We start from the raw sequence: 25,742 nt of genomic DNA on the forward strand, positions 1-25,742 counted from the left end.
TGATTGACTGTTGCAAAGGTGAAAGATTTACCTATCTGAAGAGAAACAAGTGTTTTTGACCTGAACAGATCTATTAGTCTGTCTGAAGTGATAGTGATAGCACCACCTACTGCCAATAGAAAGTAAGCCTCGTTTTACAACTTTAATTCGATTTACATTAAATTGTCACCGTGTAGTCTACACTTGATGGCGTGGACCGTAATGCGTGATTAGTGGGCGTGATCCAGCACCACGTGACAGACGCAGGAAGTGACGTGTTTACTGTTTCTCCTTCCCGCGATGCACAAAACGCAGGCAACATGGAGCCGTTTCACCCGGTCCCTGTTCGCCCTCCTCCGCGGTGCTCGGGAGGGCCCGCACAGTTCTGCTTCGCAGCCCTAGTTTTGTATTAATTTTCTCATAATTTTGATACAAATGAATCATTTTTATGTTTTATGTCCCTGTGGAGCGCCTTGAATCTACCTCTGTGTATAAAAGGTACTTTATAAATAGAATAGCCTTGACGCCAGGCTTCAGACTAATGTGTTTGTGTTGAGGTCGTGTATCTTATTTAGTTTTGAGAGTTGGAAGTGTTTTTTCAACGGTTTAACGTGAGAAGTTAGAATAAAAAGAAGTAGAACAAGAAGAAGAATAAAGAAGGTGCCCAGAGGGGGGCGCTATGCTCACAGCCGTATAGCGCGCAGGATTTTGGGGTAACAAAGGTTACCATGGAGACCTCTCACATCCTTTGTTTGGGGAGCTGAAGTGGGATGATGGCTGACAGCTGCAGGACACAAACTGTCATGTTATTATTCCATACAAAAGTGAGTAGATAGAAAAACATCGAGGAAAGTGTGGCACTCAACTCTTTAATATTTAATGTAAGAGTGAAGCGAGAGGCTCCGACAGCGCAAACTAGCTGACTTTTAGCTAGTTAGCGCCGACGCTAACTCCACTAGCCGGCTAGATCTCAGGTCCAGTCTGCGGTTGACGTGTAAACACCACTTTTCTGCGAGGTTTGTGTTCTCCGTGAATGGGTTTTTGGCAGAGTCATGTCTCTCAGAGGCTGAACCTGAACCGAGCGAGTCGCACTGACACGGTGTAGTTACGTAGCTGTGGGCGGATCTGCGCTAGCCAGTAGCAGCTAGCCAGTCGGGACAGGCTAGCAATGACGGATGGGATTATTCCTGCCGGTGTCTGGATTCTCATCCGCCGGACATGATTTCATGGAGAGCACCCTACAAGTAAGAGCTTCTGGTCGGTCTACGAATGTATTTCACGGTGTCTATGATCATTGGCGAAATAGTGTGAGTAGCACCGCCAGAGAGAGAGGAGGGGGGGTTCCTCTCTGGATTCAGCGAGAGGAAGGAGGTCGTCAGATTAGGAAGAATGAGTAACCACAATTTAGCTTCCGGCTAGCCTCCTACGGTTGATAGTTTTTACGATGTTAAGTGCATTTGTTAATGGCAGCAAATGGTTCGGCTGCAGTAAACACACCTTTTCTGTGTGTACAGCCTGCGATTGAACGACCGCACCGCGACTCTGCGTTGGGTTAAATGACAGTGACAGCCATCTTCAGCAGCCAGCTCCAGTAACGTTAGCAGAGGGATCGGTGTGGGTGAAGCTTTGCTGTAAAATCCGTGGTGTGCCTCTGATTCGTGCTGTGCCACAGTCCCTACCCAGCTCGAGGAGAGGCTGGTGTCGCAACGTGTTTATTCATTTGATGCGATCCGTTTAAAGGTCTCAGTCCAGTGTTTATGACAGGAGGATGGGGAGGGCTTGTGCTGCCTTCAGGACTCCCACTGAAGCCCGTTCATTCGTGAGAACATTCAGCTTGAGTGAATGTGCTTTTTATTGGAAATAGCAATACTAAGTGTTTTGACCAGCAAAGCAATAACACAATAATAGCTCGCAGTTGGACAGAGGTGACACATGCTGGATAGGAGACGTACGGCAGTGAGTACAACAAACAAAATGAGCTCTGTGACAGTGTACAGGGACGTGCAGCATATACAGATCTCAACACAATTATTCATAATTATAGTCATGCAAAACTGAAAAAAAGCTTCAGGTAGCATTTAATAATGATTCATTCAGAGGTTTGCTTCCAAGCAAGTGCAAGTCACACGGTTTGTGGCCTTAGCAATAACCCTGTACCTTTCATGCTCTGCTGATGAATTTAGTGCATTCATGTTAAGATTAGATTAGCTGACTCATGAGGGCCTTTACAGAGACGAAACTCAGGTGACACAAAGTACTCGTTTTGTATTTGGAAACACTGGAACAAAAGTCTGTATGTGTTTTAATCCCAGTGGATTTATACATTGTGGTGATTGTATTTTGTGTTGAATATTGTAATTTATTTCATCGTTATACTGACATGGACCTACAAGTCTGAAATTAAGTTTAAAATAAGAGAATCAATCTAACTTCTTTATTTTATGTAGCTCCTCTCAAACAAATCAATTGCAGTTCAAAGTGCTTCACAAGCGATTGACTAAATGTTTGATGCGTTAATGATTTATGAGTTCAGTGAACAATGCACTCATACTTTGTAAATGATTACAGAGTAAATGATAATGAAACAAGATAAGATAAGATGATCCTCAGTAAAGCAATAATATGGAAATATACAAAATATGGGATAGAAATAATATATAAAGTGTAATATATACAAAGTTAGAAGAGTTAAATCGTTTAGCGTTGTAGTGGAGGATATAATATACTTAATCAGGTTCTATAAGCAGGTGGGGTTTTCTCGTGTGTGTAGTAAAGCCCGAGCAAACGAGTACTGTGGACACGGTGGTTAACTGGATATTCAGAAATCCCTGAAGGCGTCCTGTTACGTAACAGAGGAGGGCTGGGCAATGCTGCGTGTTCGGGAGGCGGGGGGCGTGGGAGGGAGACGTGCAAACACACACACACTCTCACACACTCTCTCACACAAAGTGGCTGTCTCACATTCCTGGTGCTTGACAGCTTTCTTACAGACAGACAGAGAGACAGACAGAGAGACAGACATATTTGGGACGTTTTGGCAGAGGAGGACTTCGATCGAGGAGACTTGCCTCAGTACAGCTGGTAAGACTCTCATGTTGTGTGGTGATCGTAGCTGATTCAGTCCTCTGTGGGTATTGTGAGCTGATGTGTGGTGCGGGGATCTACGTCGACACACGGGGCTGCGACACAACTAACGCAACTAGCGCAAACACACACGCAGATCAGTGTCGCATCGTTTTCAGTGCCAGTCCAGATTCAAACCCGAGCTCAGCCACGCTACGCTTTTATTTTCGGTGTAATACTTCAGTGGTTACAAATGTTGCGTTCAGGTGCTGCGTGTGGTCGCGACTCGCTGCTATTCCTGTCGGGAGCTGCGTGGTGTTTACATCAGTGCTGGGCTAATAAAAAGCAGAGCCACGTGTTGGGAGCCTGGGACCATGTGGTCGTTGTAAACACTGCATCCTTGTGGCCTTGTGAGTCTTTATCTGCCGTAGGAGCCCGTTCATGTTACTTCCTCGTAACATTTTGAAACCGGATCGCCCGCTGAGGGTATATATTGTTAGAGGGTGAAGTTTTAGGAGCTGGATTGTATTACAGGAGATCACTAGAGACCCAATCAGGCTTTCTTTGTGCGTGTTTATGAAGACTGGTGACATACTATATAATAACAGCAGCACTATTTGCATGGAGCTCCCTTTCAATCTGCCTCGTACACTAACTAACCACCACTTATCAGTTTAAATGTCAGTGTTAGTACAGGAAAGGTCAGGTTCCCACGTGATAACCAAAAGGCAGTTCGGGGATCATCGGCAGGTCATGTTCCTCTCACATCTTTGTGTGTGACTGAGTGTACACCTCAGCTCGGTTAGGGACAGGGCATGAGGCAAGGTCTTTGTCACACTGCTGCTCTCTCCTCTTCTCTTTTGTTTCAGGGACGCACTTGAACTCAAATTTACTGGCTGCAGGATATGAACATGTGTTGAAGTAAAATGTACCATATGTTTTAGTTATCGTGGCTGGTGTCAAAGTTTGGAAAGTCGGTTTTTGCAGGGGAAAATGGTTATTTTCTCAAGCGACTACTTATGATTATTTTATCACAATCACAAAATCTTGGGAATATTATCTGTGTAACTGATTCATCACTTCTGTAAACATTCTAAAAAAATTTGAAAAATGCCCAAAACAATCTCCTTAATTGATGTCATCATATTTCCTTTGTGCCCGACCGAGTTCAAACTCATCACACCACAGAGATGGGCAGCAAATGCTCAGAGTATTGGGAATTAGATAATGTTTGGGATTTTTGTTAAAGAATTATGTAAACCATTAGTTGTTTATCTGAATCATGGTTTATTTTTTAATTGGTTAATCTTTTCTGTTACAATAATTTTTAACCAATGGAAACACACAAAATAATTTTTACAGTCTTTATACATCCTTAATTAATACTATAATCAACTTTTTGACCCTTTCATATCAGAGTGTTATTAAGGGTTAACCCCTGAGTGTTACTCCTAACACAAGAACTGAACCACAGAATTATTCAACGTATTGTAAGATACACTTGCTAATAGAGTTTGTGCCTTATGTACAGTAGCTTATCTTCATTTGATTTATTTATCCTGTCATCAAATCAAGTCATTCTGCACTCAGGTAAATGAAGACACTGTGGCAGCCAATATCTATTCAGGTTAGAGTAATCCTATAATGAGGATGATTTATTGAAGTTTATGCTGTGTTCAAATGTTCATATAAAGCAGTGTAGTGTCAGACCACAATTAAACCCACATTGGAAGCAATGATGTGAAGCCAGAAGGAAAATGTGTATCAATGCATCCAGCACAAATAATTGTCCCTTTCCCACAGCTTGTTCAGGGCGGGAATGTTGCACCTTCATTCTTCCATCTTTAAGAAGAGATGGGATGTAGTCACAGAGCTAGATTTACATCTCTTTTAAAGAGAAGGCTCGCATGGCAGCACAGGATGGTGGCGCTGATCACGCCTCAGATTCCGGAATGACAGCGTGTTATCTAAAACCACTCACCGGGGCTGCAATATGCCACTTTGTTTGTTTCACTGTAAACAAGCAGCACAATCAGAAGTCTTCTTAATGCTATTAAAGCAAATTTAGCATTATCTGTGTTTAAAGGGGGTTCATGAAAAAAACGTTTTTGGGTGCTGGATGTGTCCGAGAAAGGTCTGTTTTTATATGGAGGCTGAAGACATGCATAACTGTGACATGCAGATCAGTGTGTGTGAGTGAGTGAGTGAGATAAACAGGAAGCCTAAAAGCTCCGATTGGAAGTCAGAGGTCACTGATTAGGCGATGGTGGTGGTCTGCATGGACCCTCAAGCCAGACTGTCCCTCTGATCTCTCATCACCTAAGCCTCACCTCCCTCACACCATCCCTTCCTTTGTCTCCCATCCTCTCTCTCTAACACACTCTCTCTCTCTCTCTCTCTCTCTCTCTCTCTCTCTCTCTCTCTCTCTCTCTCTCTCTCTCTCTCTCTCTCTCTCTCTCTCGCTCTTATATATTCTCTCTACTATTCTCTCATTAATATCATTGCCATCTGCTCCATATGTAACAGCCCAATTAGAGAGAAGAACTTTGACCCTACCTGTCCAAATTTAATTTGAAAGTCTCCAACCTTCCCTGCACACTTCCCCTTCCTCACACATATGCACGTAAAATCACTGCATGCTTATAGGCTGTCCAGACTTTGACCTTTTATTGTTTTCTCTCCACAGGACCTGAGCTGATTTGTCAGCCTTGCGTTGAGTTGGTTTCACCCCTCAAGTGTCCTTTGGATATCAGCTGTCCATGGTTGTCTGAACAGAGGATAACACAGTAAGAAAGCGTGGCACAGTGTGCGTTCAGTACAACACAGCAAGGCTCCACCAAGAGAGGAGTGGAGATCAACCAACAAGTGAAGAGAAAAAGCTAGTTTGAACACAAAATGTCTCAAAACAGAGAACTGGTGGTTTACTACATACAGTATAAACTCTCCCAGAGGAACTATCCTCTCAACCACATGGGACTCAATGAGCCTACAAACAGGACTGACAGAGGGGAGACAGGCTCGAGTGAGGAACAGCAGACAGCGACGCACGCCAACGGAACTTTAAATGGCATGAATCCCGGGACCCCTCCAGATTCCCCGCTGCGGCAGGAAAGGTTGCCATCAACGACGGGTCTGGATGCGGTGAAAGAGGCCCTCCGAGACTCGACCAAAGAGTTTGAGCTGCGATATGCCCGCGCCTTCAGCGATCTGCACAACCAGCTGCACATCACGCCGGCCACAGCTTACCAGAGCTTTGAGAACGTGATGGACGAGGTGTTCCGGGACGGCGTCAACTGGGGCCGCATCATAGGGCTTTTTGCATTCGGCGGGGCGCTAAGTGTAGAGTGTGTGGAGAAGGAGATGAGTCCGCTGGTGGGCAGGATCACAGAGTGGATGACAGTCTACCTAGACAACAACATCCAGCCCTGGATCCAGACTCAAGGAGGATGGGTGAGTCTCACACACAGAAAAACATAATGTGTCGCCCCTTTCAAATCAGCACCCTCCATTACGTGGTTCAGTTATATTGGTGTAAGCTGAGGTCACCTGTATGGAAACAGTGGTCATGTGGAAAATAAGGAATAATCATTATTCTTTGTATGGATTCAAATGGCTTTTGTTGATAAGATTGCATGTTTGGTTGTATGCACCATGACCAGATACTGTTCTCTCTCACGGTTTGTTGATGTCCTGTATGCATCATGTGCCTGTTGGTCAGCTGTGTTTCTGTCTCAACAGTGAGTTTGCATGGACTGACCTCCAATGACACTATCTTTGGCTGATAAACAAAATCCAGAATGTAGCTTTTCTTTCATCATACATGCAGTGACTTGGCTCATGCAGATGGGCCCAGACAGCCAGTATACCCACATTAAAACTGTATCAGCCTCAGAGAGATTGTAACATGGTACAGCGATGGGGTTGACTTTAAGACCAGCAAGATTAGATGTTACACAGCAGTAAAAAGTCTGAGCACATGGTATCAAAAAGCATCTGTGATTAAAAAGAGTAAAAACATAATGTTTGTTTGTGTGCTCAGCAGCTGCTTTCAGCTGTTCTCTAATTGATCAGCAGCATGGAGCTCAATGAGCTGAATCGAAGTGGGAGCTTAACAGGCTACATCGGGGCTTTGTAGCTGTCTGCGGTCTGCCTGGGGATCGAAGTTCCCTCATCACAGGGTGGGATGAAGTCCCGGGCTTTTACAGATAGCCCTTTGTTTTACTCCACTCTGTTGATTGGCTCTATGCTTTGCTTTCTTTTTTTCTTCAGCTATCTGTCTATTTTTCTCCTTTTGTCCGATCCCAGCTGTATGTATGAAAGCTCTGTTCTTTTTCTGGGGTCAGCTTGAAAGTGGGCTGTCCTGGTACCTGACAATCCTGTGTTTGTTTGTGTGTGTGTGTGCTAGTGAACTCTTCCAGGACAGTTAAGGTCAGCTCTGTTCCTTTGTGCTGACCATTTGATGGCACAGGGGAGAGCAGGAGCGAGGGGAGGGGCTGTTTATAGTCTCCCCAGTGCTGTATAATGCCAGGTCGAAGGTTGATCCTATGGAAACTGACATACCATTGGCTGAACAGCAAACCTAGAAAAAATCCAATTGGGCAGATCATGGCTTTGCTGTTGTTTGTACTGCCAACCTCAATTATTTTTATTTTAGGACTGAAAGCCAGAGATAATACAGAGGAGGGGGTGTAGGCAGAATGACGATATGGAAACAGGTGACAGGATAACATACTAATGGTGGATGTTCCTTTGTTGTAGCATCTTCCCGAACAGCTCTGGTTGAACTGCTCTCATAAATACACTTCGGTGCTGATGTAATGGCGAAGTGCCATGACGTTTGTTTACTAATCGAATGCTAGCATGCATGCTCACACGTTAAATAAAGTTGGTGAACATTGTATCTGCTAAACATGTTATTAGCTTGACTCTTATCATTGAAGCATTGTCGATCTGACAGTGAACTTTTAACAGATATTTTCCACTCTTTAAAAAAAATAAAAAATAAATAAACTTTTGTTTTACAAAATATCTCCGTCCAGAAGAGAACACAAAAACGACTACACACGCTCAAACAAGCATGCCTGGCCAGTAGATGGTGATAAAGTCAACATCGACAATTCTTCAAATACCAGAGAAGAACACTGCGGTCCAAGTAGTATTGTGCAAGGCAGCTAGCTGTGAATCCCAGTAATGCGGTGCAGTGATGCTACGTTTAGCTGCTAATTTGTTTTTAGACCTAGCAGTGCTAACCATAGGTAGAGAAACCTCTACCTATGGTTAGCACTGCTAGAAACCTGTATATAGCTATTTGTTTGTTGTTGTTTGTGGCGCATGCTCATAAAGCAACAGTGGGTTGTGTGGCTGTGATGTCATTGTTTCCAGAATGCTCCATTTTACATGTATACATGGATATAGTGACTTAAAACACTGTGAACGAGAGGTCCAAACGAAGAGAAAAAAAATTGTTTTCCAAAACACTGTATAGGGGCCAAGTTTAATGAGCTGCCATGCCTAAATTCTTCTCGATGGCTAAAGATAGAGAGGTTCATCTAAAAGTTTGACCTCATGTCTCATCTTTATCACTAATAACTATTTTAACTGTTGCAAACAAAAATATTTGTCATGTGCGGCCGATCTCTCACACAAAAACATTTAAATACTGCTACAATACAGTTGTTGGGCTAGCAACAGTTAACATGGTGTAGTTGTTTGCGGTTAGCGGCTCGCATGTCAGTGTAACCCAGACTTGGAGAAGTGAATGACTTGATCAGGAATTGTTGAATGGATCAGCATGTACCAGTATCCTGTTGTATGGTTTCACTTCTCCTTCCTGGAAATAACATTTTTTTGAGCACATGATTCCACTTCCTTCCCCACTAATCTTCGTGTAATTCACTTTTATTCCCTTAATGATTCAGTCACCTGGTGCTGGGGAGAGAGAGCATGTGTCCCATGTCAGTTGTTCATAAGTCGCCACAGGAGTAGTCCCAGTGAGCTGCACTAGAGAGTGTACACCGCAGAATACACAGATATGAAGGTGGTTTTACTGTTGGAGCCACAGTGAAGACACAATGTCTTCACGTTCTCTTTTTTTGTGGTTCGACTTTTCAAAGTCAGCCTACACTTTCCCTGAAACGCACCAGAGTCTCTCAGTAAACACACAAGAGACTTTATTTTTTTTTTCTTTCTTTCTGTCTTTTCTTTCTCTCTTTCTTTCTTGCTTCCTTCCCTCCCCTGATGCCTGCTCACAGGGATGAAGCACAGAGCCGTTGGCAGATGTTGGAGCCTGAGTGTAGCTGTGAGGCAGGTGTGCCCTTAGTGTTAGCTGATGAAATACTAGTCTGCTTTAGCAGCAGCAAGGTCACTTTCTCCCTCTTTCTCCCAGAGATCACTCCCTCTCACGTACTTATAGTTTCTTCACACACTCTTAAATATTTACTCTCTGGAAGGGTTGTGACAGAGAGGACAGTTTGTTTGAAGGCGATTCAATATCTGATCAAATATGATGTAAATGAATGATGTAAACCAATATTTTCAAACTCATCTTAAAGTAAAAAAGGTCGGTGTTTGCATAATAAGTTGCGCTCAGGGCTGTTTACCCAAAGTTGGGAATTTGCAGTATTGTTTAAGCTCCATAATATGGCACTTAAGAAGAGACTCTAACATCAAAGCACTACATTCACAAGTTGACATGTTAGCAGAGAAGCAGTCATTTTCCCAATATTATTAAACACATCTTTGAATATAGAGCTCCAGAAATTATTTGACCAATTGATTGTAGCTTGACAAAATATTGACTAGTTTATTTATCATATATGACTTGGGCTGTTGGTTGAAAGTGTCTCATATGAAACATATATAAAGATGTATCTTCTTGAGTCATCCTAACTAAAATTTATGACAAAGTATTAGGGTCACTCCAAAGGGGGAAAAACGGGAAAAAGATTTCATGAATAAATTCTTAAGGTTATGAGAGTAAAGTTGTAATATTACGATAATATGGTTGTAATATCATGAGCAAAAAAAATCATAGCCTAATTAAAAAAAATAAAGTAACAAGTCTATGATAGTAAAAACTGAATTTCACCCCTTCCGAATCAAAAATGTGAAACCAATCTCATTGTTCCTTGAGAAACACAGTGTAACACATGTAACAAATAGCCTAACAGTCAACCACTACCAAACATTTCTGTCTCCACTTCCTCAAAGTCTTCTTTCTTTGGAATAGACAGTTTCTAACACAATCTTTTCAAAGTACTGAACTGATTGTCATGATAATGTAATAATATGACTTCATTCTCGAAATGACAAACAAAAATTCCCTTTTAGTGGCCCTAATACTCGGAATTGATTCTTGTAAGCCTCATTATTCCAACTCCTTTTTCACGTTGGTTTCCGACACATAATCAAGAAGAATAGAAAAGGAAAGATATAAACTTAAACCACACACCCTAACACAGCCAATTCAATCTCATGTGTCAAAATATTTCTGATAAAACAAGTCAGTTTTTTAATCTTGTGCCCCTATAGCTGGATCTCAACCTTATCTGAGAAAATCAAAAACATGAGCATTAAATAAAAAGGTATCAAGTGCAGGTCATGCTACTGAGAAGCTGTTGTCTTTCACTAGTAACAGAGAACTCTATGTCCACGTAAACACACAAACACAGTGGAAATAGTCTGAGCAGGTGACATTGAGGTGACAGTTGAGTATCGAGAAGTGAAAGGGTTTTTTTGCACAGCAGAACAAATCTTGCTGCCATAAAAACTGATAAAGCCTCGGCCTAAACGATCCTGCTGGAGGTTATTTTAGAGCCCCCACTGTCCGGGATGCTGAGATGTAGTATTTGATAGTAGCTCGTGAGGCGAGATAAATATGCTCAGACAGATTCTCCCCTTCACAGCCCATGGTTTTAGAAGATGAGCCCGAGCAAAGCCATATATTGTCAGATAATAAACCTCCTTGGCAGAGGTAGAGACAGTGCCATCGACCTAATAATGCTGTTTCCAGCAGAGCAGGCGATGGTAGTGATTACTCAGTGGAGATTGAGCCGCCTCCGGGTGGGGGTGCAGGGTTATTACCAATTATAGATGAATAATATCTCGACCTGCTACTGAGGAAAACAATGTTTTTTCCCCTCTGACAGACTAATAAAGGTTTAACTCGTTTAAAAGAACCACGCTGCCACGGTCGGAGGAAGCTTGGCTGCAGCTGGATGTGTTGGTGTGTGTGTGGGGATGGGGGGGGTACCTACGCAGGGGAAAAGAAGAGACCATTAGCCCAGTTGTTTTGCTTTGTGGCGTCGATGGTCTCTGTAAGGTCAAAGTAAAGTTAACTACATGAAAAATGTCTTTGAGCAGTGAAAGTCTGCCTGGTTTCCTTGGCTTCTTTTCCTTTTTTTCCCCCCGTCACCACCGCCGCTTGTGGCTGTGCACGGTACATTGTTATGCCTCGTTCAGCACTAGCGCTTTGAATGATGAGTCTTGTGATACCATATATTTCTCTCATTGTCAAGAATGAAAAAAAACCAGCAATATTGATAAGTGATCTTACTACGTGAGCGAAAGTCGGATATTCGTCTGTGCCAGAGAGCTCCATTGTTTCCCCAAAATGATTGAATACACATTGGTGAGCGTCACTGATGCACTGCTGACGTGTTCCTTCTTAAACACGAAGATACAAACTACAGTGTGTGGTGCAACCTCTGAGCCACAGTGTTGTAAAGTCAGAATATATTGAATGATGGTATCACATATTGTGTGTTTTGGCTTTTTCAATGCGAGTATTTAAAAATATTCTAACATGCATGTATGTGTGGTTATAAATACATGCAGACTGACTGTAGTGTAAAGTGGGTTAAACGCAAAGGCTGCAATTAAAGGCCTATGGAGAGTACGTCCATTGACTTGTTTTGACGAGGGAAACACCTGAGCTTCCTTTGTGCCATTTTCCTCAGCAGACTTATTTACTCTCTCTCTCTCTCTCTCTCTCTCTCTCTCTGTAATTAACATGCACATAGGATAGGCAGTTAGATCCACAGAGTCGTCTGTCAGACTGCCCTATCGAAGAAAAGCAGGAAATCTCACCCTTGGGACCTATCCAGTCCGCCTCCACCCCCCCACTCCCCACCCCTCTCTCTCTCTCTCGTCACAACCCCCACTTTATCTTCCATACTTCTCTCCCTCCATCTCCTCGACGTGCATGCCTCCCCCCCTGCCACTAGTCGATTTTTGTCCCTTATTTTTCTATCTGCCTCCCTCCTCCCTCCCCCCGCTCTATTTATCATTTTGGAGCTCTTTTATTTTCCCACCTTGCCTGCCCTTCCTCCTTTTTCATCCCTTACCTAAATCCATCCCGACATCCATCCATCTCCAGTCTACACTACTACCCAGATTTATAAAATATTTTACAGGTCAAACAAGCCACATTCCTCCTCAATCTCACCGTTAACCCTGTGTCCCAGTGTTCTAGTTCTTCTTCCCATGTTTGTCAGGTTGTTTATCAAAAATCGCGCACACATCGCCCAGAACACGGTCGTCAGCCGTATTGATTCCCTCATACTTGATCCCCTTACCCAAACTACTGTCACCATCCCTACATCTTTTGCCTTCATCCCTCTTTTACTCCCCTCTCATCTCTCACCATCCCATCCTCCTCTACCCTTTATCACTAATGGCTCACGTGTGACTATTTAGGAGGGATGCTTTTTTTTCATGGTAGCTCTCTGGCTCCGTTTTCAGGACAGTGGTGTTGCTAATTTCATCAAGCAAACTTTGATGAGCTGATTGTATGTTTATTCGTCGTCACACATATGGCACGGGTGGTGTTGTCTAGTGCGTTTTATTGTATAGTGGCTTGCTGCAGAGGGGAGGGGACAACAGCAAGTCGGACTGGTCATGTGACTACCTCAAACAAAGGATTTGCGGCCACACACACACGAACACAAATTTTGCTTTACTGGCTTTTTAGTTGTACCCACAGGTGTGCCGTCGCTTTACAGGCAAAGTCATCTCTGGAAAGGACGTGACTTTGTCATTGTCTCATTCTTTAACTTGCAACACACATCAAATCCACACACACACACAGACAATGCTCCCGCATAGCCTTTTTTGCATTGGATCAATGGCGGGCACTTTTGTTCGGGGGCTGTCAATAAACGCCTCTGTGTGGTGGTCGGCTCTATGCAGATTGATCTCTGAGTGTTCTCTAATGAATGTAGCTGCTCAACCATGGATGTGTCTATTGTGTTTGTATGCATGTGTTTAGGCTCACGCATTACTTTTTTCAAGATCTGTGACTGTGTGTGTGTGTGTGTGTGTGTGTGTGTGTGTGTGTGTGTGTGTGTGTGTGTGTGTGTGTGTGTGTGTGTGTGTGTGTGTGTGTGTGTGTGTGTGTGTGTGTGTGTGTGTGTGTGTGTGTGTGTGTGTGTGTCAGAGCCACAGCTTGAAAATGGCAGCAAACAGATTGTATGATTCAGTTGCCTCCAGCTCGACGACAAGAACATCATCCATGTTGGGTGACTGGTTTTGTTTGCATGAGTGCAGGTGTCCTACTTGTGCAGAGAATCAAACAGCAGATGTAGAGAGAGTCTTGTGAATTGTGCGACTACATGACTAGAGGGTTGTAGTGAATTTGTAAAGAAAAAAAGAGCAAATCGAAAAGCAGGGGCTAATCACAGGCTGACCGCTCCACTGTCGTTACATATGTGATGTGACATGTGTTGGAGGAAGTAAGGACTCACACAGAGAGGATGGGACGTCAGGCAAACTGTGTGTGCTTCCATCTAAACACAGAAACTGTCACAGATGTTTTATTGAACTATGTTTGTTGTGATGAATTTCTTGTTTAGTCCTGTATATTCTCTCTGTGTGTGAGAGAGAATTGTGTTAGACAGCAATAGTTTTCCCAAAAGATTGTGTGTGTGTGTGTATACCTGTTGCTGCATTTAGGTAATGATTAATCTACTCACAGCATTATCTAACACCCTATCATGTAATGTTGGAGAGAGAAGCTTCTTGAGACCAGTCTTCCTCTCTGTAAGTTGATAACTACTCACCTGATCAGTTCTGTATGCAATATCTGGAGGAGCAGGCCTCTCTGTGGATGTGTGTGTTCGTGTGTGGGTGTGAACACACACACACACACACCAACACAACACAACACAACACAACACAACACAACACACACACACAGACAGCAGGGTGACATCAATACAGACACACACTAATGACTACATCTGTAGCATTTACAATGCATCTGTGTCTTCGTGCTCTCATTAGGAGACAAATGCTGGTGATGCAGCGAGACGTCTGTATGTTCCATATCCAGGCGCTGTTTATGTATACAGCACAGATATCCAGCTGTGTAATAGATGTGTGTGCGTGTGTGTGTTTGTGAGTCTATACTGCCGGCCCACTACAGAGTGTGGAGCTATTAGAGCGGCTTTGCCTCACCATGCCTCCCTGGAAGTGCATGGCAGCAGACGATGGAGAAGACGAGGCTGAGAGGGGCAGATGGCATGAAGGCAGACAGAGAGGAAGACGAGGCCGGTGACTCAGCTAGTTGAAGATGCAGTATGCGGGTCAGGGGGTTACACTGCATGTACAGTGTGGTGCATCTTTCTATATGTGCAGCTTCCATGTTGCATGAGCACAACAGCTGCAGGTTTGTAGAGCAGAGTGTAGACAGTGTGTTTGGTTGCCTGCATGCTGCTCCACTTCTCTTAGGCTTACTGTTGAAATCAGGTCACAAGCGAGTCCCCCCCCCCCTCCTTCCATCTTCCTCTTCATTCTCCCGTCTTCCTCTGTCTACTTGCCCCCTCATTTTTTACCCCACTGCTCCAGCGCACATCCCTGTGCTTCCTCCTGTGTGAGATTCTTTATTTTTTATTTTTTCAACCTTCTGTCTTCACGCAGCCGAGTGCATCCTTCTCCTCACTGATTGCGTTTCATTCCTCTTCATGCTTCCCTCTGTAACGCTTCCTTGCTCTCTCCTTTCTGTTTCTCTCTCTATGCTCATATCTGTGATCAGATTATGAGGCATATCATGGGATTAGTGAGTCTCATGGCATGTATTAAAGTGGGAGAGCTGAGGGATGGATAGAGAGGCTTGATGAGTATTTCATGGTAATGCGGCACCCAATCTCATATAGCACAAGGGCTAAATGATGATAAAGAGCATCAAGGCCATCATCGTTAAATTCATATGTGCTTGTTTGAATGGCCATGGGGGTAAAGTAATAAAGACAAAGGATATCTTCAGCGTCTGCAATAAGAGAGAGGGGATAATAGAAAGATACAACAGAAACGGACTGGTGCACGGCCCATAGATATGTATCTGCTGCTGAAGTGAGTTTCTTTCATGTCTTCAGACTTTGTGAAAATGTACAGTAAGCAACAGGAAGTCTAGTTTCAAGTTTCAGTCTGTCTATGAGCCTCTGTGCTGCCACTTGCTCCTCTTTCCATATACTTTACTCCTCATCGGTTTCCCTCTTTCCAGTTTCTACTCATTTTCATCAGCTTTTTTTTTTTTTTAAAGTCTGCAGCCTGTTACGCCCTTTGTTCTTTTGTTCTGGTTTCCTCTCATTTATCTTTTTTATTCTGTCCTACTCCCGGCCCGTCTTTGTGTCTTTCATTCTGTCCCTGTCTGTCTGTTGCTCTCTCCTCTAGACAGATGGCAGGTCTTAGGGTCATGGTGAGGTGTCTGGGTGGGGTGATGGCCGACAGGGTGGAGCGTTATACTGCTGAAGACATCTAGTCAGAGAGAAACCCGGTTCCTCTTTCTTTCACTGTCTCCACTGTATCCACTTTCCTGAACATGTACTCCCTCTGTCAGACGTGCGTGCGTCTGTGTGCGCGCGCACACACACACACACACACACAGTTCTGAGTCCTTGGCCTTCCTGCTGTGTCTCAGTGTTGTATACATAAGTATCTGCACGTGTGTGTGTGTGTTTGCTGACAGAATTGGGTTTTGTGGAGAGAAACCGCCCCCAGAGTGGGGCAGGGAACAGATTGGAGTCTGAGCCTCCATGTCCTGACTCATTAATCTCCTCTTTAATTCATGGCCTCACCGCCGGCACACAGACGCACACACACACATACTGTACACACACATAGATGGATACACACTTTCAAAGAGCTCTGAGGTCCAAAAAAAGAAGAACACACTGATTCTGGCACAAACACTGTCAAGTGTCAGATTTAATGATTTAATTTCCTCATGTTTTAGCTTCCTGCTTGGAAATGATCCATCACACCTCAAACCAGGCCTGTCATCCCACTGCAGCACTCCTTCATTGCCAACATGAATCTCAGGATTTGTGGGGCGGTGATCGAGCCAGTGATATGACTGATGAGCTACAACCTACCGTGTAGCGTACAGTGGAAAAACCTGGACTACTTAGAGCAGTTTTTTAAAGTCCCACTTTCTGGCTGAACTCCAGGTTTCCATGAGGGTCACGCAGAAGAAAACTTAACACGTTATTATCACAACACTTTCTGTCAAGCTTTCCTACTTGACCGTAAGCTTGTTTTAAAGCTGTGACAGTTTGGTGCTTGTGTGCAGAGCTGCCTGTCAGCTTGTCACTTAATATGCCAAGTTTTCCAAGCAGTGCATCAGAAAAATAAGTAGAGAGGAACTGCACTGACTTAAAGTTTTAACAACTACGTTGCGCAGTGGGAGAATTGTTCCTTTTATATGAAACATGCACATTTTAAGCATGGCGATTCAAGTGGATGCTCTCTTCACCAGGGATGAGCAAGTACATTGTGTGTGTTTTTCATATTTTCCTCTAACAGTGTGTGTTTCTTCTGTGTGACTGTGCTTGGCAGTCTGTCTTTTTGGATTGAGCATTCCCCATTTTACTTGTATTCTGCCTGGACTTTGCCCTTGTTATTATTATCCACCACCTGCTCTTGTCCCTTGCAAACTGTGAGTTTTTCCTTCTTGCTACTCAAAGCGCATGAGGTAAACGCCTGAGTTGTAAGATCTGACTGTTCTGCCAGCCTCTCAGCTCAGAGCTCAGCTCTACAGTAATTCCTTCCCGTCTTGTTCACACTGGATCTTTGTTAGTCGGACTGATGTCCTTGCTCCTGAAAATGCCTTGAGAATTGTGAAAAGCATTAAAAGGAAGCTGAAGGCCTTGAGGAGGAGCAGGCAGAGATGGTACTTGTGGAGATAATGGGGACATTGACAAGGAAGGAGGAACAGACACTCACATTGTTGTTTGTTTTTCTGACTACACACAGATTTGTTGATATAAGCATCAAAACTGATCAAAATCGAAACCGCTAGAATAATACATCTGCAAGTGATTATAATGAATATAGTAACTAGCATTTCAACTTTCCTGGTAGATCCTCTAAAGCTCAGACAGTTTTCCTGTGCGAGCTTCACATTTCTTCAGAGATGATGTTAGGACATTCAGAGATGATGTTAGGACATTCAGAGATGATGTTAGGACATTCAGAGATGATGTTAGGACATTCAGAGACTCATGCTGAGGTCACTCCAGCGTTGTCTTGACTGCCTGCTTTTGTTCATTAAAGATCATCATGCTGCTTCCAAATAGAACTCGTGGAGATCATGGTTATGATATGGAAATCCCTTAAAGGCTGTGCTTGGTGTTCAGGTGGTGAAGTTGTGGGAACATTGCTGCCAGGTGATGGCAACCTGACGCTTCAAGAGAATTCAGAGGTCCAACGTAGGGAAACATTGCCTCTCCCCAAGAACACAATAAACACAACCCCATCTGAAGGCAACATGAGGTTGTGTTCACTCCGAAGCATTTAAGTTTTCTTCAATAATGAGGATCAGCAGTTTTCTCATTGGTCTCACTCTCCAAGTGCACAATCACGTCTTTTGCTCATAAGTGGCCTCCATAGCCACTCTACCTTGAAGTGTTTGTTTCCTGCAGGCTCTCCTATCTCTGCTCTGTCAAACTTTCAAAGCTGTTGGGAATTTTTTCCACCCTTGGCCAGATAACTTGACTAGACACAATTTTTGCGGAGGCTTTTATTTTGATAAGCGCTGTGAATTGTGGAAACTTGTATACACAGGTGTGTGTTTTTCTGAATCATGTCCAGTCTGCTGGCTGTTGCCACAGATGGTCTCCCATCAGGTACCAAAAATATCTCAGGAATAATCAAAGTAAACAGGATGCAACTTCTCTCAGGTTGAAATCAGCACAAGGAGCCTAAATAAATGCTGTTTGTAAATGTAAATAAGATAAAAATTGTAATATATAATGTGATTGTTCGTGTTTGATTGGATTTATCATCTCAAATTAGAGAATAATTGAGCTCCATTCTGCGTGATATTTTCACAGTTAATATTTTGTTTCTGATCTTGCAGAGTCACTGACTATGGTCTTATGATCTGCACGTGACAATGTAAGGTAGAGGTCATAGCACACAGCATTGTATGATATCGTGTTGTTTCACCCGCCAGGACATCATGTCACCTCTGTGTGTTGCTCTGTAAACACATTCAACAGTGAAATTACTCAATTCACAAAAAGACATCATGTCTTGTGTTCCACACTATGCTCTGGGCTCAGGGACACTGCATTCTGTGTGTGCACATCCTAAGTGTTGCAACTTTCAGGAAGTGTTGCTGAGCTATAGCCAGGACTGATGACATTTTTGAATGACGCAGCTCTTTCTCCTTGTGACTTTCAGGGACCAGCAGGCTTTGGGTCACTGGCTACTACTTGCTTTCCCATTTCCTACCTAGCCCCAAGTGTTCAGATTGTTTCGTTTTTCACTTTTGGCTTCCTCACCCGTTTCCTTTTTGGTTTTCCCCATATTCAAATGTTGTGAATCGGTCAAATCAAGACATCCGTTACAGGGGGTTGAAAAGGAAATCTTTTAAACCACTCCTCTTAAAGACAGCCCTCTCAAGAAGGCTGGAATAGAGTTGATGTGTTGTCTAAGGAAATGTGTCCCCAAGCTGCTGCTAGTGGGAATGACTGCCTTAGGGTTTAGTCTTTTGGAGAAATTAAACAAACAATAAATCCTCCCTCTACTTATGTTCTCTCTTGTCTGTTCATTGTAGGCGAGGCCTTTATCACATAGATACACAGTTACAACCTTCATAACACATGTATAGGGAATTCAAAACATGCTCATGAAGTGTTGTTTGTACTTCAAACCATAGAAACAGTGTCACATGGTTAAGTTTGGTATCAACAACAGTTTCTGAATTCTAACCCATTTGAAAAGATTTTTGACTCTGTATGATTACGAGTCTTAGGGGCCAGAGTCAAAAACAAAACTAAAATATTCGAAAAAACCCAACCTATTTTTGAATCATTTATTGCCGCAATGCCGGGTTCCTCACAGAACATTACCTCCTATAGTCCCGGTACTTTCCGTTTTACCTTGTGAGCTCATTTGTCTCCTTTCTCTGTAAGAAACTGGTTCAAAGCTGGTTGATCTAGATTGTTTTTGTCAAGTCATTGCTACACAGAGGGAGTGTTGCATGCAAACACACACGCACTCACTCACACACACATTTAACGCATAAAGGCCTTTTGTGTGTGTGTGTGTGTGCGTGTGTGCGCGTGTCCGTGTGTCCGTCCAGTCCTTTGTCAGCTTTTTTGTCAGAACATAGAACTTTCTGTTTACTTCGACTGAATTCTCTGGATTCTCTTCTGCTTGGTAACTATAGTGTCCTCCCCGGTGTCAGTTCTGTTTCATCACAGCCATCAAGTCTGCGTCTTTCAACCAGTTTCGAGCAGTTGCTTGTGGCCGGTGTGGCTGAACGTCACATGCTCTGCAGGTTGCTAAAAAGCCTTCTTTATCAGTTGAAAGGGTTAGGGTTGTCTCAATCAGATGTTTCACACAGCCACAGGGGGACTCTTACGTCAACATGCACTACCAACGTCTTCACATAAATGAACAAATCAATAATTCTCATATAATTCATTTCACAGAGATATCGTTTGTGAAGTCCCATGATTTTTGTTTATATAATAATATTTAAATTGCAAAATAACAGTGCTTAACACAGGTAAAACTAAATTAATCCCATCAAGCTTGAGCTATTAGAAAAAAATAAGTTGTGTAAGGTTTGATAATCTTTTACACAGTTAAGATCTTAGAAAACACAGCCTTTCATACACAGGAAATTCATGACTAATGTACATCACATAGAAACAACAGGAACTCCGAGTATGCGTGTGTTTGAGATAAGACAGAAGTTTCCCATTATGTGAGTGGTGCAACCTGATTTCAAAATTGTTTCAAATTTTTAAACTCCTGTAGTCTGAGCATTTATACTATCAGTCAATAATATTGTTTATTTGAGAGGGAGATAAACAGACCGCTTGCATGGCCCGCTCACGAGCTCTCAGCCTGGCCCAATCCAAATGAACGGGGGGTCTCAACTACACTTTCAATGGTCACTCGCACATAAAAATTACATGAATAGGATCAACAGTCAAGTCTCCACTGCTTAAAAAGTTGGTTAGCCCCAACCAATCACTTGCTATGTTTTGCAGTTCAACAGATGATTGGCTGTTTTAAGGGAGGTCCGAGATATGCGTCATGTTTGACATTTAATTGGGTTGTCTCCTGCCTAATAACATTTCTGGCTTGACATAATGATTGCACATATGATTGCTAATATTAACACTATATATTTTTTCAATGTGTCCCCAAGGTATTGAATTTCAATCTGTCTTCAGCTCCATTTTGCCTAAAAGGAAAAGGATGTGAGTTGTTAATCGATGTGTGTGTGTGTGTGTGTGTGTGTGTGTGTCGTGTTCAGGGTTTCAACATCAGGGGATTTGAGTGTTGCAGCTTGTTATGGTGCAACACTGGAGCAACCGACAAGCCAGAGCTGATGAATGGGAAGCTACTGCTAATGATCGTTAAAATGCTCCTTTCTCCACATGTAGTACTGGGCCATTTGTCAGCCACAGAGACGGACCTACAGGCCCAAACTCACATCACACACGCTAATCAGCTGCTTTCTGGTAGCCCTGGAAACCAACTGCGCAATCTCCTTCCCTTTGCCCCTTCACGTTTTTCACTGCCTCTGTCTCTCTCATACCAAACCTCTCGCTTTCATGAGCTTATCCCTCTTTCATCCTCCCCCCCCCCCTGGCTAACAAGGAAAGAGAAAGTTAAAGACGTAGAAAGGCGAAGGGGAGAAACATAGCCTGAAAGCACTCGGTAGGCCGCTGCCTAGCACCTGATTTCCTCTGGGAACTTAGCAGAGATAAAGAAATAAAGGCGTGACCGTGTGAAAGAGAAAGGAAGAGAGCAGATAAAGAAGGGGTTTACCTGCCAGGTGGGACAAGGGGAGACAGAGCATATCAAACCAACAGTGCTGCCTTGACATGTGCCAACTGAGCTGACTGGTAATAAAGCAGGGCCCTTCACTCTTTCTGTTAGAAGCATATAAAGTAAAATGAAGGTCTTTTATATCGTCTGATTCCCAATCGGTTAAGAAATAGAGTTTAAAGGCAGATAGGTAACAACCATTTGTTTTTAAAAATCATACTTTGAGGTACGTATTCAAATGGGTACAGCAGGAACAGCAGCATACAACTCAAATCAATTTTGCATAGCCCATTTTCACAAATCACTATTTGCTCTATAGGGCTTAACAAGGTGTCGCCTCCTCTCCCCTTAACCCTCGACTAGAGTGAGGAAAAAGTAAAAACCTCAGAGGGTGAGGGATCCCTCTCCCAGGACAAAATATCAATACTTACAACATTCATGAGAAAAGACAGTGTCTAACATAACTGCAGTCAAAGTCACTAAAGTGACAGATTTTTTATGTTTAAATTTAAATAATGGAATGAAATTTAACCCCAGTATTCTGGGACCACTGATCACTGCAGTATCGCCAAAGGAAAGGTGAGCTCACCAAGTTTCATGATTTGGTGATTCAAATTTCTCAAATGAACGATAAACTTTTCAGCTTGGTTATATCAGATCCTAAGTCACTGACTGCAGTGGATAGACCAGGATAGTCCAATCTAACAACGACAAATCCTGCTGTCACCAACACTTTGAAGAATCCGTAAAGACCTGGCTCTGGAAACACAGAGGAAAGATAGAGATCACCACTTGACTGTAAATGTTTCCAAGGCTGAAACATGTCACCTGTATGATAAACAAGGCAGACACAGGAAACTCCTATACCATTTAGAATGACTTAAATGTGCACCTTCAGGAATCAGGAATTGTGCATGGATGTTGAACATATAATTGGCCTTTCTATGTAAAGTTTGGACCCTTTATTGCCCCTGATTTTGAATAATCCTAGATCCGCCTCAGCTTTCGACCATCTTTTGATGTCCAGCTTCTTTTTAACCGTTCATAATTATGAATGCATATCATTTTTGATCAGTTTTTAAAGAGAAGGAACCAACAGGCTCGTTAGACAGGTTTTTAGTCAAAATAAAAGCACTGGACACTTGAGGATGAGTCTACTCACAGTCAGATCTACTGTGAAACCTAAAACCTACTTTTGGCAGCATGTGAAGTGGGGGGGCCTTTACATCCCTTGACCACATTATCAATACACTCTGGCTCATGATACCCACTCCATAGTAACATGTCTTGACATGTCTGTTTATTAGGTGCCAGTCATCATCACAAGGAGCTGTAGCTCTGTTCTCTGCACACACATTCCTCACATTGTTCTAAGATTTCTTATCCAGGGATAGGTAGAAGAAACACTTAACGGGCCGCAGTAAAACACTGACTCATATCACTTCATTTAGTGTAATCACACAACGTCATTATTTACTTCAGAGCCATTTATCAATCCCTTGTGTGTGATTCCACCTGCTTTACTTTATTGCACAGTGTTCATGATGCTTAACATCAACTTTCCTCCAGTGCACTTTTCAGCCTCATGTTACACACACTCTGTGTCTCCTCGACTCATGTTTATTTGTCCATGTTGTCACGTCACCAGTGTCACAAGTTACATCAATAGTCTTTTTTCAAACTGGGCACATAATGCATCAAGGCCAGTTGGGATTTGAAAGTGAAGCTGAAGACAAATATTGAATCTTCTTCTGCAGCTTCCTCTCGTACAGACAGTAGAGAGAGTCTGATTCCTCCCTATCATTAACAAGGCCTTGGTAGAGAGGGTTGCTATGTGAGGCCAAACTGCTCCAGCAGCAATCCTTACCTTGGCAGAGTCACGTCTGAGAGGCAGATAGGCATCCGGCAAAGCTTCAAACCAGCTCCTGTGTTGCACCAAGTCATATATTTACAAATTCTTCAGATGCTGCTCTTTCACTGGAAACACTGAGTCAACAGACGCGTGTAGAAGCTTCTCAGGGATGTTTGCTCCTTGAATTTGTCAGGTGCTTAGTTTACAGCGGACGTGTGCGCATGTGTTTATTTAGAGTGAATCCATGAATATAAGGAGCTACTGTGACAAGTTGCCTCTGTGTTAGAGACCACTTTCAGTTTTGTGGCTGTAATTTATAGTTCCTGTCAAATTGGAAACCTAGTTATCGTCATTTTGAATTTTGTAACAAACCATGACAATATACAGATAGTTCAGTCAGGAGAAACAAATGAGAAAGAGTAAATTAAAAAGAAGAAATTCACAAATTTCCCTATGTAGTTTGATTTATGATCAACTCGTTTGGAGATATTTCAGTTACATCCCAAGGAGGGCTGAATGATAAGCAAAAAAATCATATTGCAAAGAGAATGACACTAGAATGAAGAACGCAGACCCTCTGCCAGGGCACAACACTTATGAAACCACTTTTAGATTCACTAAATCCAGATTTTTATTTAGATCTGCACCAAAGTCTCCTAAATATATTTTTTTTTATACAGATCAATGGATTATTCTCTGATAAATCAACAAAAATGTATAAAACCTCACAATGTTGAAGAAAGTGATTAAAATTTGTGTGTAGGATTGTCCGGCCTTGGCAGAGGTATGTGGTCGGCTGAGTACTATTCTCGTTTATAATGGTTTATTATACAGTTGACCTTTGGTTATTAATGCAATTGACTTAAATTACTATTGCTATTATAATTTAGTTTGGATTGGAAGAGATTCTCAGAAAACTAAGGCCATAAATTGTACAAGGAACCGTTTAATCTGGTGGATTATTAAAATTAATAATATTTATAATTTACCCCAAAGCAGTTACATTAATTTAGTTGCATTTAAAGTGACCAACAAGTACCAATGCCAGGACAGAAGATGTGGAGCAGGGGCAGTACTACAAATACAGATTGATTTGAAATACAGAACCATTTTTTTAAAACAATACTTTTAAAAAAAATGAAAATGAAAAGAAAACAACAGAATATATCTCCCAGTGAAAATGCTGTGTCAAACATGTATAAGACACCAAGGAAGATGTCTAGAGAGTTTGTGGTGATAAGAACTGACGACAGTGTCTGTGTTGTAAAGAAAATCACACGATCGCCGCAGCAGAGTCACTTCTTGCCTGAATAATGCGTAGTTCAGTTGTTGTTGTGAACGAAATTGGGCAGAGAACCTCCTGCTGCGTTGTGCATGTGTGAAAGGCAGACTGCGGGTAGACTGCGGGTAAACTCCGTAGCCAATTCACCGGATTTTAACCGCAGGTCATGTCTGAAAACAGCTATAGTGAGCTGTGAGTCCGTTTGTGTGAGGTCAGGAGCAGGTCATCTCCTCACCATCTTCCCTCTTATCTTACCCAACACATTCACACCCTGCATGTTCTTCGAAACATAAACCACAGAGCTAAAGATTAGCTTCCTCAGAACCTCTGCTCAGCATCATATTTCTACACACACACACACACACACACACACACACGTCACCCCCTCTCATACATGTATTATGGTATGAGTAGTGTCACCTGAGCACCCAGAGAGCAGATGGGATCATTGTTTAGGTCTGAATCTGTATTTGAAGTGGTCTACTTGTAACGATAAAGGTGATGGTGACGACGATGATGATGTCATGCATCAGGCAGCAAGAGACCGCGGGGCGTGAAAGGAACTAGACCCCACACTTGTGTAATCATCAAACTAAATCATAATGACTTAAAACTCCTGGAATGAAATCCCAGCGCCTTCTCACTCCTCCGCCTCCCTGAAACCCTCTCTCTCTGTTAATCATGTCTGACTTGTGATTGTCACTCCTCCTGAACCTTGTCATTATGTCAATGTGGGCCTAAACCCTGAGTCTGTTGACTAACAGAAAATCAGGGTTTGTTGAAGGACAGCTGTCCCCTCCCCCACAGCCCTGTATTGGTGCCTCAAGGAGCTATCGAAATCAGCGCTTCATTTCCTTGGCGATACATCGTTATCGAAGCTCATGAATTTACATTAATTAGAACAGTGATGTCTCATCTCACATTAAACACTGTGACTCTGGGTTGTCCTGATAGCTGAATGGTGGGTGGGGGGGCTTATCACATGGGCCTTCTTCATGCCCTGATCAGCGGGTCTCTGGTTTGACTCCTGGCCGAACTCACAGACTGTTTTCTGCATGTTATTCTGACTTCTCTCTCCTCTAAGTTTCCTGTTTCTACTCTCTCTCTTTTTCAATCTAAATAAAGGCCAAAACTATACACTTAAAAGTAAAGGAAAATACTGTAACTCGGCTCTAGGCTGAGGTTAGAACAATTCTACTGCACTGAAACATTTATTTCACATTACTTTCGTACAAGAACTTATTCAGTGTGAAGCTCCGTAAATTAAGCCACACC

The 25,742-nt window shown here is 42.8% G+C and overlaps 1 protein-coding gene across 5 annotated transcripts in view; it reads left to right on the forward strand.

The window, feature by feature from the left end:
- The first annotated feature begins 656 nt into the window (after positions 1-656).
- The window catches only part of bcl2l1 (BCL2 like 1), a 31,306-nt gene continuing 6,220 nt past the window's right edge, over positions 657-25,742 (forward strand). Inside the window, exons 1-3 of one of the 5 annotated variants that reach the window (XM_035159303.2) lie at positions 888-1,223; positions 2,959-3,060; positions 5,729-6,492. In XM_035159303.2, coding sequence (XP_035015194.1) covers positions 5,938-6,492 — 555 coding nt within the window. In that variant the 5' untranslated portion in view covers positions 888-1,223; positions 2,959-3,060; positions 5,729-5,937. Of the gene's footprint in view, positions 804-887; positions 1,237-2,860; positions 3,061-5,728; positions 6,493-25,742 lie in introns of those variants that run through there. The other 4 variants (XM_035159305.2, XM_035159306.2, XM_035159304.2 and 1 more) reach the window with 4 other exon arrangements.

Source organism: Hippoglossus stenolepis, chromosome 6, assembly GCF_022539355.2.
Source record: "Hippoglossus stenolepis isolate QCI-W04-F060 chromosome 6, HSTE1.2, whole genome shotgun sequence".
Classification (NCBI taxonomy): Eukaryota; Metazoa; Chordata; class Actinopteri; order Pleuronectiformes; family Pleuronectidae; genus Hippoglossus; species Hippoglossus stenolepis.